The 13,871-nt window shown below is 35.4% G+C and overlaps 2 protein-coding genes across 2 annotated transcripts; one reads left to right on the top strand and one right to left on the bottom strand.

Moving 5' to 3' along the window:
• Positions 1-5,234: 5,234 nt before the first annotated feature.
• LOC125230831 (zinc finger protein 39-like) lies at positions 5,235-6,534 on the bottom strand. Its single transcript, XM_048136064.1, has 2 exons — positions 6,357-6,534; positions 5,235-6,229 (listed from the first exon to the last, which is right to left on the bottom strand). Exons 1-2 carry the CDS (start codon positions 6,492-6,494, stop codon positions 5,255-5,257), a joined length of 1,113 nt encoding a protein of 370 aa, XP_047992021.1. The 5' UTR covers positions 6,495-6,534; the 3' UTR covers positions 5,235-5,254.
• A 775-nt stretch (positions 6,535-7,309) lies between these two features.
• Positions 7,310-7,795, top strand: LOC125225665 (gem-associated protein 8-like). The gene has a single exon (XM_048129520.1). The coding sequence runs from the start codon at positions 7,310-7,312 to the stop codon at positions 7,793-7,795; it is 486 nt and encodes a 161-aa protein (XP_047985477.1).
• Positions 7,796-13,871: the final 6,076 nt, after the last annotated feature.

Raw genomic sequence — 13,871 nt, 5'->3', positions numbered from 1 at the left:
GACTGGCCCCTTTTCTCTATTCTTACAGAAAATAAAATGAAGTCTTTGCCGCCTGTCTCTCGATCCAACTGTCTACATTGCTATAACCTTTTTTGCCAGGTTTTATTGGATTCAGCCGAAGTGGCCATACCCCTCAAGAATGTTTCTTCTAATCGTCGCCCTTCTCCTCCCTGGTGGGATTCCGAGTGTACCTCTCTGGTTAAGGATAGAAAATCTGCAGAAAGGGCTTTCTCGTCTGAGATGACCATGGAAAATTATCTGAACTTAAAAAGGGTGCAAGCCAAAACTAAAAAAATACTGCTTTCGAAAAAAGAGATGGTTGGACAAAGTTCTGCGAATCTTTATCTCCAGCCACTCATCCTTCAGTTGTATGGCGCAGTATTAAATCTTTCAGAAATGCCTGCTCCTCGTCGTCTCCGCCCTCGTCTTTTTCTAACTGTCCTTCTTGGCTGTATGAATTTTCCGATAAACTGGCTCCTCCTTATGTGCCTAACTGGTCTGAACTTCCATCTAAGAATACTGAACTCCCTAATTATGATGACTTCTTATCTTCTCCTTTTCATCTTTCCGAATTACAACTTGTCATGGACTCCCTTTCTGATTCTTCTCCCGGCCCCGATGGTCTCTCATATTCCTTTTTAACCAGATCTAGTATGTCGGCTGTCTCTTATTACTTAGATCTTATTAACACTTTCTTTAGCTCTGGACTTGTTCCCGACTCCTGGAAGGAACAATTTGTCATCCCGATTCCTAAACCCGGCAAGGACTCCAATCTTGGTTCATCTTACCGCCCTATTGCCCTTTCATCCACTCTTTGTAAGATTATGGAGCATCTGTTGAAAAATCGTCTGGATTGGTTTTTGGAAAGCCGAGGTATTCTTCCTCGTTTCCAGTTTGGTTTTAGGAAGGGAAAAAGTATCACTGATAGTCACAGTATATTATCTACTGACATTCGGTTATCATTCTCTAGGGGTGAGTCTATGGCTGCAGTTTTTCTTGACATCTCATCCGCGTATGATAATGTTCTTCTATCTGTACTTAGAGATAAATTGTCCCAACTGAATATCTCTCCTAAGGTAGTCAATTTTATTTGTAATTTGCTGATGTTCAGAATTATCAACGTGAGATGGCAGGGTGAAGTTAAGGCTGTACGTCACACATGGAAAGGCCTACCTCAGGGCTCAGTCCTGAGCCCGATTCTTTTAATATTTATTCGTTTGACCTTGATAAGTCGGTAAATTGGGCTTGCAGATTGTTACAATATGCAGATGATGTAGTCCTCTACTGCTCAGATAAAAGTCCACTTCGTGCTGTGGAAATGGTTAATGGGGCTTTAGTATCATTAGGTTCATGGTTAAATATGCATGGTCTCTCCTTATCTTCAGCTAAAAGTTCGGCCATTGTGTTCTCTAGAAGTCTGATTACTCCAGCCTGTCGTTTTGTTTTTAATGAGGAGCCTATCCCCTTAGTAGATTCTGTTAAATTTCTTGGAGTGTTCTTTGATCGGCGATTTGTGGGCTCTTCTCATCTTTCTTATATAGCTAAAAAATGCGAAAGGAATATTAACATTCTTAAGGCCCTATCAGGTGCTTGGTGGGGAGCCCACCCATATTCCCAAAAATTGTTATATAACGCTTTAATCCGCAGCCTTTTAGATTTTGGTACTTTTATATTCGAACCCTGTAATAAATCAGCTCTCACTGTGCTAGAACGTATTCAAATGAGGGCTCTCAGAATTGTTACGGGTGCCATGAAGCCTTCTCCAAACAGAGCTATCCAGGTTGAATGTGTGGATCCTCCGTTGGATTTAAGACGGCAACTTCTTGCAGACCGCTTTTTATTTGGTATCTCTGCACTATCTTCTCATCCTCTTCTTCCAAAACTGCGTCTTCTTCAATTATATGGGTCAAGCAAAGCATACTGGCGTAATAAAGATCAACCCAATTTGGTTAATAGTCTAGTGAAAATAGCAGCTCTTAAACCCCCTATTATGAAATCTTCTACTCTACCTATTTATTCTGTTCCTTTCGAGGCTCTTACGCATGTACCCAAAGTCGTAACTAATATTGGCATAGATAAAGGGTCTCCTTCTGCTAATTCGACTTTCTCTAAGTTTGTTCACTCATACTATTCAGGTCATCAGCTCTTTTTACTGATGCATCTAAATTATCGGATCAGGGTTGTGTAGGGGCAGCTTTTCTCATATCTAACTCGGATATCTTAGCAAAATTTAAACTTCCTCCTGAAGCGTCAGTATTTTCTGGTGAATGCTTGGCCCTCTTAAAAGCTCTGGAATATATCTTTGTCCATAAGTTGCCAAAATGCGTAATTTTTTCTGACTGTCTCAGTGCAATTCAGTCTATTATGTTACGCCCTTTCAAGAATTTCGCACGTAGCTATCTTATTTGTCAACTAAAAAACAAAATTTTTGAATGCCATTCTGCTGGCTTAGAGATAGTATTTGTTTGGATCCCTAGTCACTCGGGCATAGTAGGTAATGAGAAGGCGGACATAGCCGCCAAAGAAGCTGTTCTTGATGGGGATGACTCCTTTTTTAAAATATATTCGCCTGATATCCTGAACATCCCCTTCGAGTTCATGAAGAAAAAATGGGCTACCCGATGGACCCGTGCTAAGAAATGCTTCTTTTCTGAAATTCAGCCATCTATCCCATCCCGTCCATGGTTTTTCAAAAATAGATCTCTTTCTAAAAGACACACTAGCATTATTATTAGACTCAGATTAGGTCGTGTTTGTTCGTCCGAGCAATTACATAGTTTTAAAATGAAAGATTCTCCTATATGCGACTGTGGTACTGAAGTTGGTAATATTGATCATATTTTCTTTAACTGTCCGCTAAACAACAAATCTCCTGATCTTTATTCCTACCTTCCAAATATTAATGTACCTTTACCTACTAATATGTCTTCATTGTTGTACCTAACTAGTAATAATAAAGTGGTGTATGCTATAAGTAAATTTATGTCAAAAAACAATATTGTCCTTTAAAAGGCACCTTTTTTACTTAGTGTTGAACATAAATGTTTGTTTTTGTATTAAATTATAATAATATAATAATCAAAAGAATGTTTGTTTAGAATAAGTAATTTTTGTTTGTCATTTTCTTATATTGTTCTGCAGGTATTACCCAGTCTATCTTTTTGCTCTATGTTTATTTTCTATCCTCATGCCGTGTGAAGTTCGATACTCGTTTTTGGCAGAATTGTGCTTAACTGCGCGGTAGCCATAGACTAAAAAGTGAAGTGAAGTGAATTAAATAGCAGTTGTAAGTTAAAATAATAATGGGGATTTAAAGATACAATATGTGAATACATTTTATGTAAGTTGGTTTTATTCATATTCATACATATGTTATATTCTAGTGGTAGGTAACTCGACTTTATCTTGCCCTTTTGCAAACTAAGAATGTATTAGGTATGTGCACTTGGGTACTTCTATGCTTATTGAGTTCTATTAGATAATTGAACATTGACATATATTTTTTAAGTTTATTTTCACATAATTAGTACATTGGACCATTTTTCATTTCAGAACCTTAAATTCACTAATATTTGATTTAAATTTAGCAAGTAGAAGCACAATCCTTTTATTTTTTAAATTCCAAGACATCAAACTCGTTTATCTATGAGGAGATAGGTACAATCAAATGACTTTTACGAAATTAGTTTGTTTTATTATGTGTTAGTATAGTATGAATGTACAAATGTTCAGTTCACTACGAAACTGGAATATTATGGTTATGGAGAAATACATTGAAACTTCACAATCAGTTCACATTAATTTAAGTCCTGTAATTGTTATGTGACTTACGAGCCACTGAGTTTCTGCACATTTGCTAGTGACCTCTGAATGATTGTCTACTGAAATTCACTCTCAGCATTCTGTTTGAAACTTTAATCTAAATTGTTATTGTAATACATCTTTTAAGGTATCATAATTTATGTACAAAATTTTTATTTTAAACAGTAGTAGGTTTTAATGTACACAAAAAAGAATTCCTTTCTAAATGTATTTTTTTTGGAAAATATAAGCTTTTTTGTACCTTGCAATGTTTTATTTAATATTTGGATGTTGGAGCCTCTAAATAACATAATGTACCAAAACAACATAAGTAAATAACAAAGAAAAAAAACTGTGCAGGGTTGTTGTCTCTATATAATAAAACAATATTAAGGCAATAATAATGTTCATAATTTTATTATGGTTACTCCACAAAACCTGCTTGCTAGCTTGCTAAAGACTTGAAGAGTAAATGGGTGATCCAACTAACCACTATTAGCTAGAGATGGGCCGAATACGGACTTTGCCGAATACGAATATTCGGCCGAACATTCGGTTCAGCTGTTACCGAACCGTTCCGCCATATTTTAAATCCTGGCTTGTAGTTAAAAACTTTTCAATGATTGCTAATGGGTACTAAGGCTGTTATTGTTCCTATAATTTAGTGCCGAAGAAAATTTTGGTTTTTGTTTCTTAAACTAGTTACGTTATTTTCACTTTTTTAAATAATTATTTTACCTACTTATATTTTAACGCATTTTATCTCCCTTTGGTGGTTCCTTAGAATGCTGAAATAGGATATCATTATCCGATGAAAAACGAAACAAGTTACGCTATTTATTTACTTTGTTTATTTGGTAAATATTCGGCAATGTAACCGAACTATTCGGCCGAATATGAACATTGAAAAACTTGCCGAATATGCCGAATACCGAATATTCGGCTCATCTTTTATATCAGTAACTTAAATTTTTATAGCCAAAATGGCAAAAACGGAACATATACACGATTTTCGGAAACTATAAGTTTGATAATTTTGGGAATATATGAAGCTACAAAATTATGACACTAAATAGTAAAAAAAAAGAATTGGGGTGGGGCCCCCATACATGTAACTGAGGGATGAAAATTTTTTTTTGTACATATGGGGTATCAATGGAAAGGTCTTTTAAAATGATATAAAGTAAAAAACATTTTTCTTAAAGTGAACGGTTTTTGAGATATCAGCTCTCAAAGTCGTAAAAAGTATGTCCCCCCCCTCTATTTTTATAACTACGGGGTATAAAATTCTAAAAAAAATAGATGTGATGCATGCTAATTAACTTCTTTCAACGATTTTTGTTTGAGACTTCAAATAGGGACATTTTCAGTGACATAATAAGTTTATTATATTTGCTGTGAACCCTTTTGAGCCCGACTGCACTTTGTTTTTATTACTTGTCTAAGTAAAATTTTACAAATTTAGCACATTCATAGACATTTGATTGTGAGACTTCAAATGGACATTCAGTCCATAGCGTGTTTGGTATGATTTGTCGCACAGATGGCAATGAAAGTTCTTAACTCCTGTATGAGTCAATGAATGCCTCTGTAACTCGGATTTAGAAAAAAATCTTTTTCCACAACTTTCACATCCATATTTTTTTTCCTTTAGATGATTTTTACGTATATGGGAACTACGAGAACTAGAAGAAATGAAAGTGGCATTGCACACTTCACATTTATGGTTTCTAGTTCTTTTATGATTCCATAAAACATGAGAATGAAGGCCACCAGGTACTTTAAATTTCTTTGGACAGAACTTACAGCTGTATGGACGATCATTGCTATGTGTCAACATATGAATTTTTATATACCCTGGTGGATATGACTTTCCACACTGATCACATTGCCGTAGCATTCTGTCTGAGCTGTTCTTTTCTTTATGATGCCCGTTGGGTTGACAAGAATGGGCATTTAATTCATTTTCAGAGTAAAACCCTTCCCAGCAGTTTTCACAAAGATATGGTTTTAAATGGAGTTTTCGATGTAAAACAAGGGAACGAAAATCTTCAAATTTCTCATGGCAATAATCACAATCCCTTCCTATCGAGGATTTAACAGGATGATTATTAATACAGTGTGCACTCAATTCTTTTGTAGAATTAAATTCTCCTTTACATTCCACACAAAACATTAGTTTCATTTCATTAACTGCTGCGTTTTCAATAGCCTGATGTCTTCGTCTTTCGTATTTTCTCATTTGATAACTTTTCCCTTCTTCTTCTGACCCGTAACTGTAGTCTAAATCATCATTCTGTACGATGTTGGAATTTTCTGATAATGTTTTAGCACTTGATTCTAATAGGTTTTTAAAAGAATAAGTCATGGTGAGTTGATAAATACAGTTCATGCAGATATTTTCTGGATATTCGTCATCTGAAGACACCTACAAAATATTTATTGTATAAGACAATACATCAGACAAGAATGAATGTTTATAAAGTAAATACTATTATTAGATAAAATGCATAAATATTATAAAGAGACGTTATTAAACTCTGTTTATTTCATACCTTATAGTTGTAAAAATTCTCTAAAATATCAGACAATCTCACGTCTTCACCAGCAATTGTGATTGTAGTGTGCATATACCGCATTTCTTTGCCGCTAGCTAAACAGGTACGGCAGTGGTTTTTATAACTCATTTCCATACTTGCGTATTATCTTCTAATTTTGCTCTATTAGTTCTTATTTATATTATTCTTCATATAAACTTGTACTTCATATTGTTTTTAGTATGCAAATACATGCCCATAGATAAGATATAGATGTAGGTATTGACGTTAATGTGTCAGTGTCAGTTATGTCAATAATTATGAGTTTGGTTTGTAAAATATTTATTTACATGAACATAATTACATTATTATATAAGAAACTAAGACTAAATTTAAAAGCTAGCTAATAAAAAAATAAAAAACTAAAATAGTCCCTTGAGGCATTCGGCTGCCCTACGCAAATATATAGTATTGGCGTTCTACACGTGCGGCAATGACTCCAAGTCTCGTCTTTTTAAACGTAAGTATCTCTGGCATATCTATTATTTAAAAAAAAACATAAGACGGAAAGTCAACGAAAATGTCTGCTGTACCCGACAGCAAATCTCAGAATATTAATAATTCCAATATACCCTCAAAATCAAGCAAGAAACGGAAACGTAAAAACAAAAATAAGAATAAAAACAAACACTCTGTCTCGAAGAAAAGGATTTTCAAAAACAAACCTGTGAACAATAGTGTATGTAAAATATCTAAACTAATGTTTACCATGTCGTCTTGGGCAGAGCATTTTACTTTTGCAGCTACTTGGCAATTGAAACACCAGATGGCTTACTGGAAAGCAAAAGCAAAATCTCTAGAGTATGAAAATAGTGTATTACATGACATCATTCGCAAAAATCAGTATGTATCTCGTGAAAATTCTTTTACTACATGTAAAATATCTGGATCTGATGTAGACGGAGAAAATCATGAAGACGAAGAAAGAGTTAAACGTAAATGAAAGGCATAGCCCTATAAGAGAAGGTAAATTGGGAGAATGGCAAGATGCAGGAAGTACTAACTCTCATACTATGTTAGTGGACACGCAATCAGAAAGCGAGGAGAAAGATGACAGTTCAGATGATAATCAGGATTTAGAAGTTAGTGAAGAATTTATACAGTTTCTAATGGTAAATGCAAAACACAAAGAAGAACTGAGGTTAGAGCGTGAAAACCAAAAAGCAGCACAAGAACAAGCGGAGTTAGAAGAAAGAGAGGCTCAGTTGAAAGCGCGAAGACACTATGGTTTATCTGCTCAAGATCTTTATGGAGAAAGATGGCGGAAAGTTGCAGCAACAGAGATGTCAATGAAATGTGATTATATGTCAGATATTGACAAACATACACCTGCATTCTGGCCTGTGATACCATTTAATTTTGCTTCACATTATTCAGACTCGAATCAAAATTTTTAAGGTAATTGTTATTTATGAAGTAGGATGATTCTATTAATGCCAAGTGTTACATCAAGTATGGAGCTTTTATTTACATTTACATCCTTACTTATATATCAGGACACTTTCTAACATCTTGACAGAAAAATATATCATTTTCAGTTACTAAGCAGAAAGTGTCTAGTGATCAAATATATCTAAAAATGTATTGTATGTATGAGCTCCTGTTAGTGTGTGTAATTCCTGTCAGAGGGTCCTTATGCTTTGATTATTTGCTAGAATTCCAGATGCAAAGAACCTTACACCGAGGCATATTTAAGAATTTGGTCCTATAATTTTCTATAAAGTGATAATTCGCTGATCTTTTTGCATGTGAAGCATAAGAGCCTTTGTAATGGCTAAAAATTGTTAGAGCTAAATGTTTTTCACTAAATAAAATAGAAATGTTTCTTGTAATAAAAATTGTGTATTTATTTAAAAAATAATTTGCCAGCATATTGGTACTTATAGAAATTTAGTCTGACAAATGAGATAAAAAAAATCACACCATTCTTTGAAAAGCTTACTAGGGAGCAAAGTGGCACTTTGTATAATTATGAACTTTGATATAAATAAGTATTAAAAGTCCAACACAATCATGTCAGGGCCCTTATTGAATATAGATGAAAGGTTCCTTTCTATCTATCTATCTATTTAGCCTTTTCTTCTGAACATGGTCTAGTGTTTATGATTGTTTAGATGAAGTCGCATAGTTCAGTGTGCCTGTTGGCATAGGCCTCCTCCAGCTCTTTCCAGTATTTCCTCTGCCTGGCCAGTCTAGTCCAGAAAGTCCCTACAGTGGTTATAATTTCGTCCTCCCATCGTTTGAGTGGTGGGTGTTGAGCTCTTGAACCATCTCTGGGGTGCCACATGAGGACTTTTTGGCTCCATTTTTCGGTCTTACATCTTACAGTGTGGCCGGCCCACCTCCATTTTTGCATGTCTATGTGTGTGAGGATGTCTCTAACTTTGGTTCTTTCCCTTCCAGGTTCCTTTAGTTCTAAATCAATATAATTCAAGTTTGTCAATCATTTTTGGGAGCCAAATATGATACATTTAGGCTTGGTTTTTAGGGTTCCGTAGTCAACTAGGAATCCTAATAGTTTGACATGTCTGTCTGTCCGCCCGTCCGCGGATAATCTCTGTGACCGTTAGCACTAGAAAGCTGAAATATGGTACCAATATGTGTATCAATCACGTCACGCCGACAAAGTGGAAAAAATGTTTTATGAGGGAACTGATTTTTTTTTTTCACTCCAACGTGTGATATATTGTTGGACAGGTATTTAAAAATGAATAGGGGTTTACTAAAATCGTTTTTTGATAAAATTAATATTTTCAGAAATAATCGCTCCTAAAGTTAAAAAAAAATGTGTCCCCCCCACCCTCTAACTTTTAAACCATATGTTAAATAATTCTTAAGAAAAAAAAACCGTCGCCTTTCGGGTTCTGATGAAAGCTACTTGCGAATGTTGGATTATGTAGAAATGTGTAGGTATTTTTTAAAACTGCTTTTAATGCTTTAATTATTAGATGGCAACACAAATGAATATACGTATAACGTTAAGGTTTGAGGAGTTTTCTAAATTCCTCATGAATCCGATTATAAGAAATCGAAGCTTGACAAACTTTGACTAGAGATGGGCCGAATACGAATATTCGGCCGAACTTTCGGTTCAGCTGTTACCGAACCGAACATTCGGCCGAATATTCGGTTCCACTATATTTAATACCTGGCTTAGAGTTATAGTTATTTGTTATACAAGGGGGCAAAGTTGTATTTTAACGCCGAGTGTGGAATTGAAAAACGAGCAAGTGAAAGGATTCTATAGTTGAACCACGAGCGAAGCGAGTGGTTCGAGAATAGAATCCTGAACTTGCGAGTTTTTTAACACACGAGAAGTAAAATACATTTGCACCCGAGTGTAACACAAAAATTTTCCCCTCACTATAGCGAGGAAACTACAAAGCAAAAAATGCGTTTATCACTGCTTCCAGTAGTTCCACAGGTGGTAAATCATCTTTATTACTAGATTCACCTACTTTTATAAATTTTAAAGCAGTTAATTTGACTTTATTTAAGGTCAAATTACTTTACCCACTAGTGGATAAAATGCGTTTTTACCCGCCGGTATCAAAGGACAAAACACGTGTTTCCAAGCTAGTGAGGGGAAAAAACTTTTCAATGGTTGGTAATGGGAATGGGTACTAACTAAGGCTCTTAATGTTCCTATAATTTAGTGCATACATTTTGATTTTTGTTTCTTAAGCTAAATTATTTTTACTTTTTTACATAATTATTGTAGGTACTAGTAGGTACTTATATTTTTAACCCCCTTTGGTCCTTAGAATCCTGAAATAGGATGTTATTATCCCATGAATTACGAAACAACTTGCGCTATTTATTTATTTTGTTTATTCGGTAAATATTCGGCAATATAACCGAACTATTCGGCGAAAACTTGCCGAATATGCCGAATACCGAATATTTACCGAATATTCGGCCCATCTCTAAACATAACTAAATAAATGTCACTGTTCTGAACTTAAATGCATGCTTTTCTTACAAAAATACCAAAGTCGCTATGAGTGTGCCGTTCAGATTTGAGGAGTTCGGTTCTGACCATCATCAGCAGTTCCACTGCACCAAATATCACTGTTCTGGACGTAAGTGCATGCTGTTTTTATAAGAATACCAAAATCACTATAAGTGTACCGTTCAGATTTGAGGAGTTCGGTTCTGACCATCATCAGCAGTTCCACTGCACCAAATGTCACTGTTCTGGACGAAAGTGCATGCTGTTCTTATAAAAATACCAAAGTCACTATAAGCGTGCCGTTCAGATTTGAGAAGTTCGGTTCTGACCATCATCAGCAGTTCCACTGCACCAAATGTCACTGTTCTGGACGTAAAAGTGCATGCTGTTCTTATATAATTTTTAAGAAAAAAAAAACCGTCGCCTTTCGGGTTCTGGTGAAAGCTACTTGCGAATGTTGGATTATGTAGAAATGTGTAAGTATTTTTTTAAACTGCTTTTAATGCTTTAATTATTAGATGGCAACACAAATGAATATACGTATAACGTTAAGGTTTGAGGAGTTTCCTCAATTCCTCATGAATCCTATTATATTATAAGAAATCGAAGCTTGACAAACTTTGACTTCAAAACTTATGCTTAAAAAACATAACTAAATAAATGTCACTGTTCTGAACTTAAATGCATGCTTTTCTTACAAAAATACCAAAGTCACTATGAGTGTGCCGTTCAGGTTTGAGGAGTTTGGTTCTGGCCATCATCAGCAGTTCCACTGCACCAAATGTCACTGTTCTGGACGAAAGTGCATGCTGTTCTTATAAAAATACCACAGTCACTATAAGCGTGCCGTTCAGATTTGAGGAGTTCGGTTCTGACCATCATCAAAAATTCCACTGCACCAAATGTCACTGTTCTGGACGAAAGTGCATGCTGTTCTTATAAAAATGGCAAAGTCACTATAAGCGTGCCGTTCAGATTTGAGGAGTTTGGTTCTGGCCATCATCAGCAGTTCCACTGCACCAAATGTCACTGTTCTGGATGAAAGTGCATGCTGTTCTTATAAAAATACCAAAGTCACTATAAGCGTGCCGTTCAGATTTGAGGAGTTCGGTTCTGACCATCATCAGAAATTCCACTGCACCAAATGTCACTGTTCTGGACGAAAGTGCATGCTGTTCGTATAAAAATACCAAAGTCACTATAAGCGTGCCGTTCAGATTTGAAGAGTTCCGTTCTGGCCATCATCAGCAGTTCCACTGCACCAAATGTCACTGTTCCGTACCTAAATGCATGCTGTTCCTTTAAAAACACAAAAATCACCATATGTATGCCTTTCAGATTTGAGGAGTTCCCTCGATTTCTCCAGGATCCCATCATCAGAACTGGGTTCTGAGAAAAATGGGACCAATCTGTATGCATATACATTCAATCAAAAAAAAAATTTTCAAAATCGGTCCAGTAACGACGGAGATATCGAGGAACAAACATAAAAAAAAAAAAAAAAAAAACATACAGACGACTTGATAACCGTCCTTCTTGAGATATGAGGCGACGGTTAAAAAATACCAAAGTCACTATAAGCGTGCCGTTCAGATTTGAAGAGTTCCGTTCTGGCCATCATCAGCAGTTCCACTGCACCGAATGTCACTGTTCCGTACCTAAATGCATGCTGTTCCTTTAAAAACACAAAAATCACCATATGTATGCCTTTCAGATTCGAGGAGTTCCCTCGATTCCTCCAGGATCCCATCATCAGAACTGAGTTCTGAGAAAAATGGGACCAATCTGTATGCATATACATTCAATCAAAAAAAAAATTTTCAAAATCGGTCCAGTAACCACGGAGATATCGAGGAACAAAAAAAAAACAGACGACTTGAGAACCGTCCTTCTTGAGACTTGAGAGATTTGAGGCGACGGTTAAAAATGTGAAAAAAATCACAAAAGTAGAACTTTATAAAGAGTTTCTAGGATTACGATTTTGATCTTGATAGGTTGAACAGTTTTTGAAAAAAAAATACGGGAAACTACGGAACCCTACACTGAGCGTGGCCCGACACGCTCTTGGCCGGTTTTTTTTCAAACCCCTTAATGTAAAAAGAACCCACTATCGATTAATGGCAAATAAACAAGGTTCTGTGGATCAGACTAGAAAAGACCAAACCCTCCTTGGAACTTGTACACTTTTTTTTTGCTGTGTACTTAACACAGCAAAAGGGAGTGTACAGGTTTCTAATGATGGGTTGGCAACGCGCACGTGATACTGCTTAAGTTGCTGGCGTCCATAGGTGACGGTGACCGTTTTCCATCAGGCGGACCGTATGCTTGTTTGCCATCGACGTAGTATAAAAATAACCGGCCAAGTGCGAGTTGTACTCCGAAGGGTTCCGTACACTACAAGAAGGGCTTAAGCGCCTCCTTTTTAGTAGGAACTTAAGTCATTTTTACGAATAATCGATATTTTGAACAAAACGAAACAGAAATGAGTGTATATGTAATATTCAAACGCGCTCACACAATTTCAAGAGATTTGGTAATAGGCCGGTCAAATCTTACACAAAAATCTGATAAAAAAACAAAGTGTGATGTAAAGCTGCATTTTTGGTATATTACTTAGGGTCCTTGGAGGACTGTGAAACTATGTTTTGCAAGCAAAAAAAGGGTGTGCTTTTTTTTAATTTGCAAAAAACTGCAAAAAATCGGACTTTTTTTAGTTTTTGCAGTTTCATTTAAAAACTGGAGATTTTAGGCAATAAGTTGCTTTACAAAGTTGAAAGTACATTAAATTTAAAATCATTTGAGCCTACTCGCAATGCCGTATCTCAAACAGTTTTTGAGATATGACGCTTCAAAAAAGGGTATTTTTCCCCTCTTTATGAAAATTTTCGTTTTGCCAATATTTTGAGACAGATTTCAGCAAAACATATCACGGTATTATATATTTTGCGAAATAAAGTTGTAGAAAATTAATTAGCTTTCATTTAAGACCAAAAGAGAGCCAGTTAATCAAATAATCAAATTTTTAACCTAAAATTAACAAAAAATAAAACCGCCTTCAAAAATAAGCGCATTACAAAACAAGGAGAAACTAAAAAGCAAAAAATAAGAAACCTTTGAATTTAGATTTCTTATCGTATTGCAATAATCTAAACATCCAAATTATAAACAAATCAATTATTTTTGTAGTCGGTACCAGACCTGTTCGTCGCCTTGCTATTGCCTGTTTGCCCCACCCAACCATACACAGGCTGGTACCGACTCCAAAAATAATTGATTTGTTTATAATTTGGATGTTTAGATTATTGCAATACGATAAGAAATCTAAATTCAAAGGTTTCTTATTTTTTGCTTTTTAGTTTCTCCTTGTTTTGTAATGCGCTTATTTTTGAAGGCGGTTTTATTTTTTGTTAAAAAGTTTATTTATTTGTTGATTTTTAGTGGTTCCTATTGATATTATATGTATCTAAAAAAAAGATTATAAAGCATAACTCTAGTATAACTGGATCAGAAATGAGTGGTGG

Source organism: Leguminivora glycinivorella, chromosome 1 (assembly GCF_023078275.1).
Source record: "Leguminivora glycinivorella isolate SPB_JAAS2020 chromosome 1, LegGlyc_1.1, whole genome shotgun sequence".
Lineage (NCBI taxonomy): Eukaryota > Metazoa > Arthropoda > Insecta > Lepidoptera > Tortricidae > Leguminivora > Leguminivora glycinivorella.
Note: the sequence above shows the minus strand (reverse complement) of the source record. Positions and strands in the feature narration are given on the sequence as shown.

Coding starts and splice junctions, on each gene's coding strand:
- LOC125225665 (XM_048129520.1), top strand. CDS start 7,310: ATGAAGACGAAGAAAGAGTTAAACGTAAATGAAAGGCATAGCCCTATA.
- LOC125230831 (XM_048136064.1), bottom strand. CDS start 6,494: ATGGAAATGAGTTATAAAAACCACTGCCGTACCTGTTTAGCTAGCGGC. Junction 6,230..6,356: donor AGAATTTTTACAACTATAAG/GTATGAAATAAA, acceptor AATATTTTGTAG/GTGTCTTCAGATGACGAATA.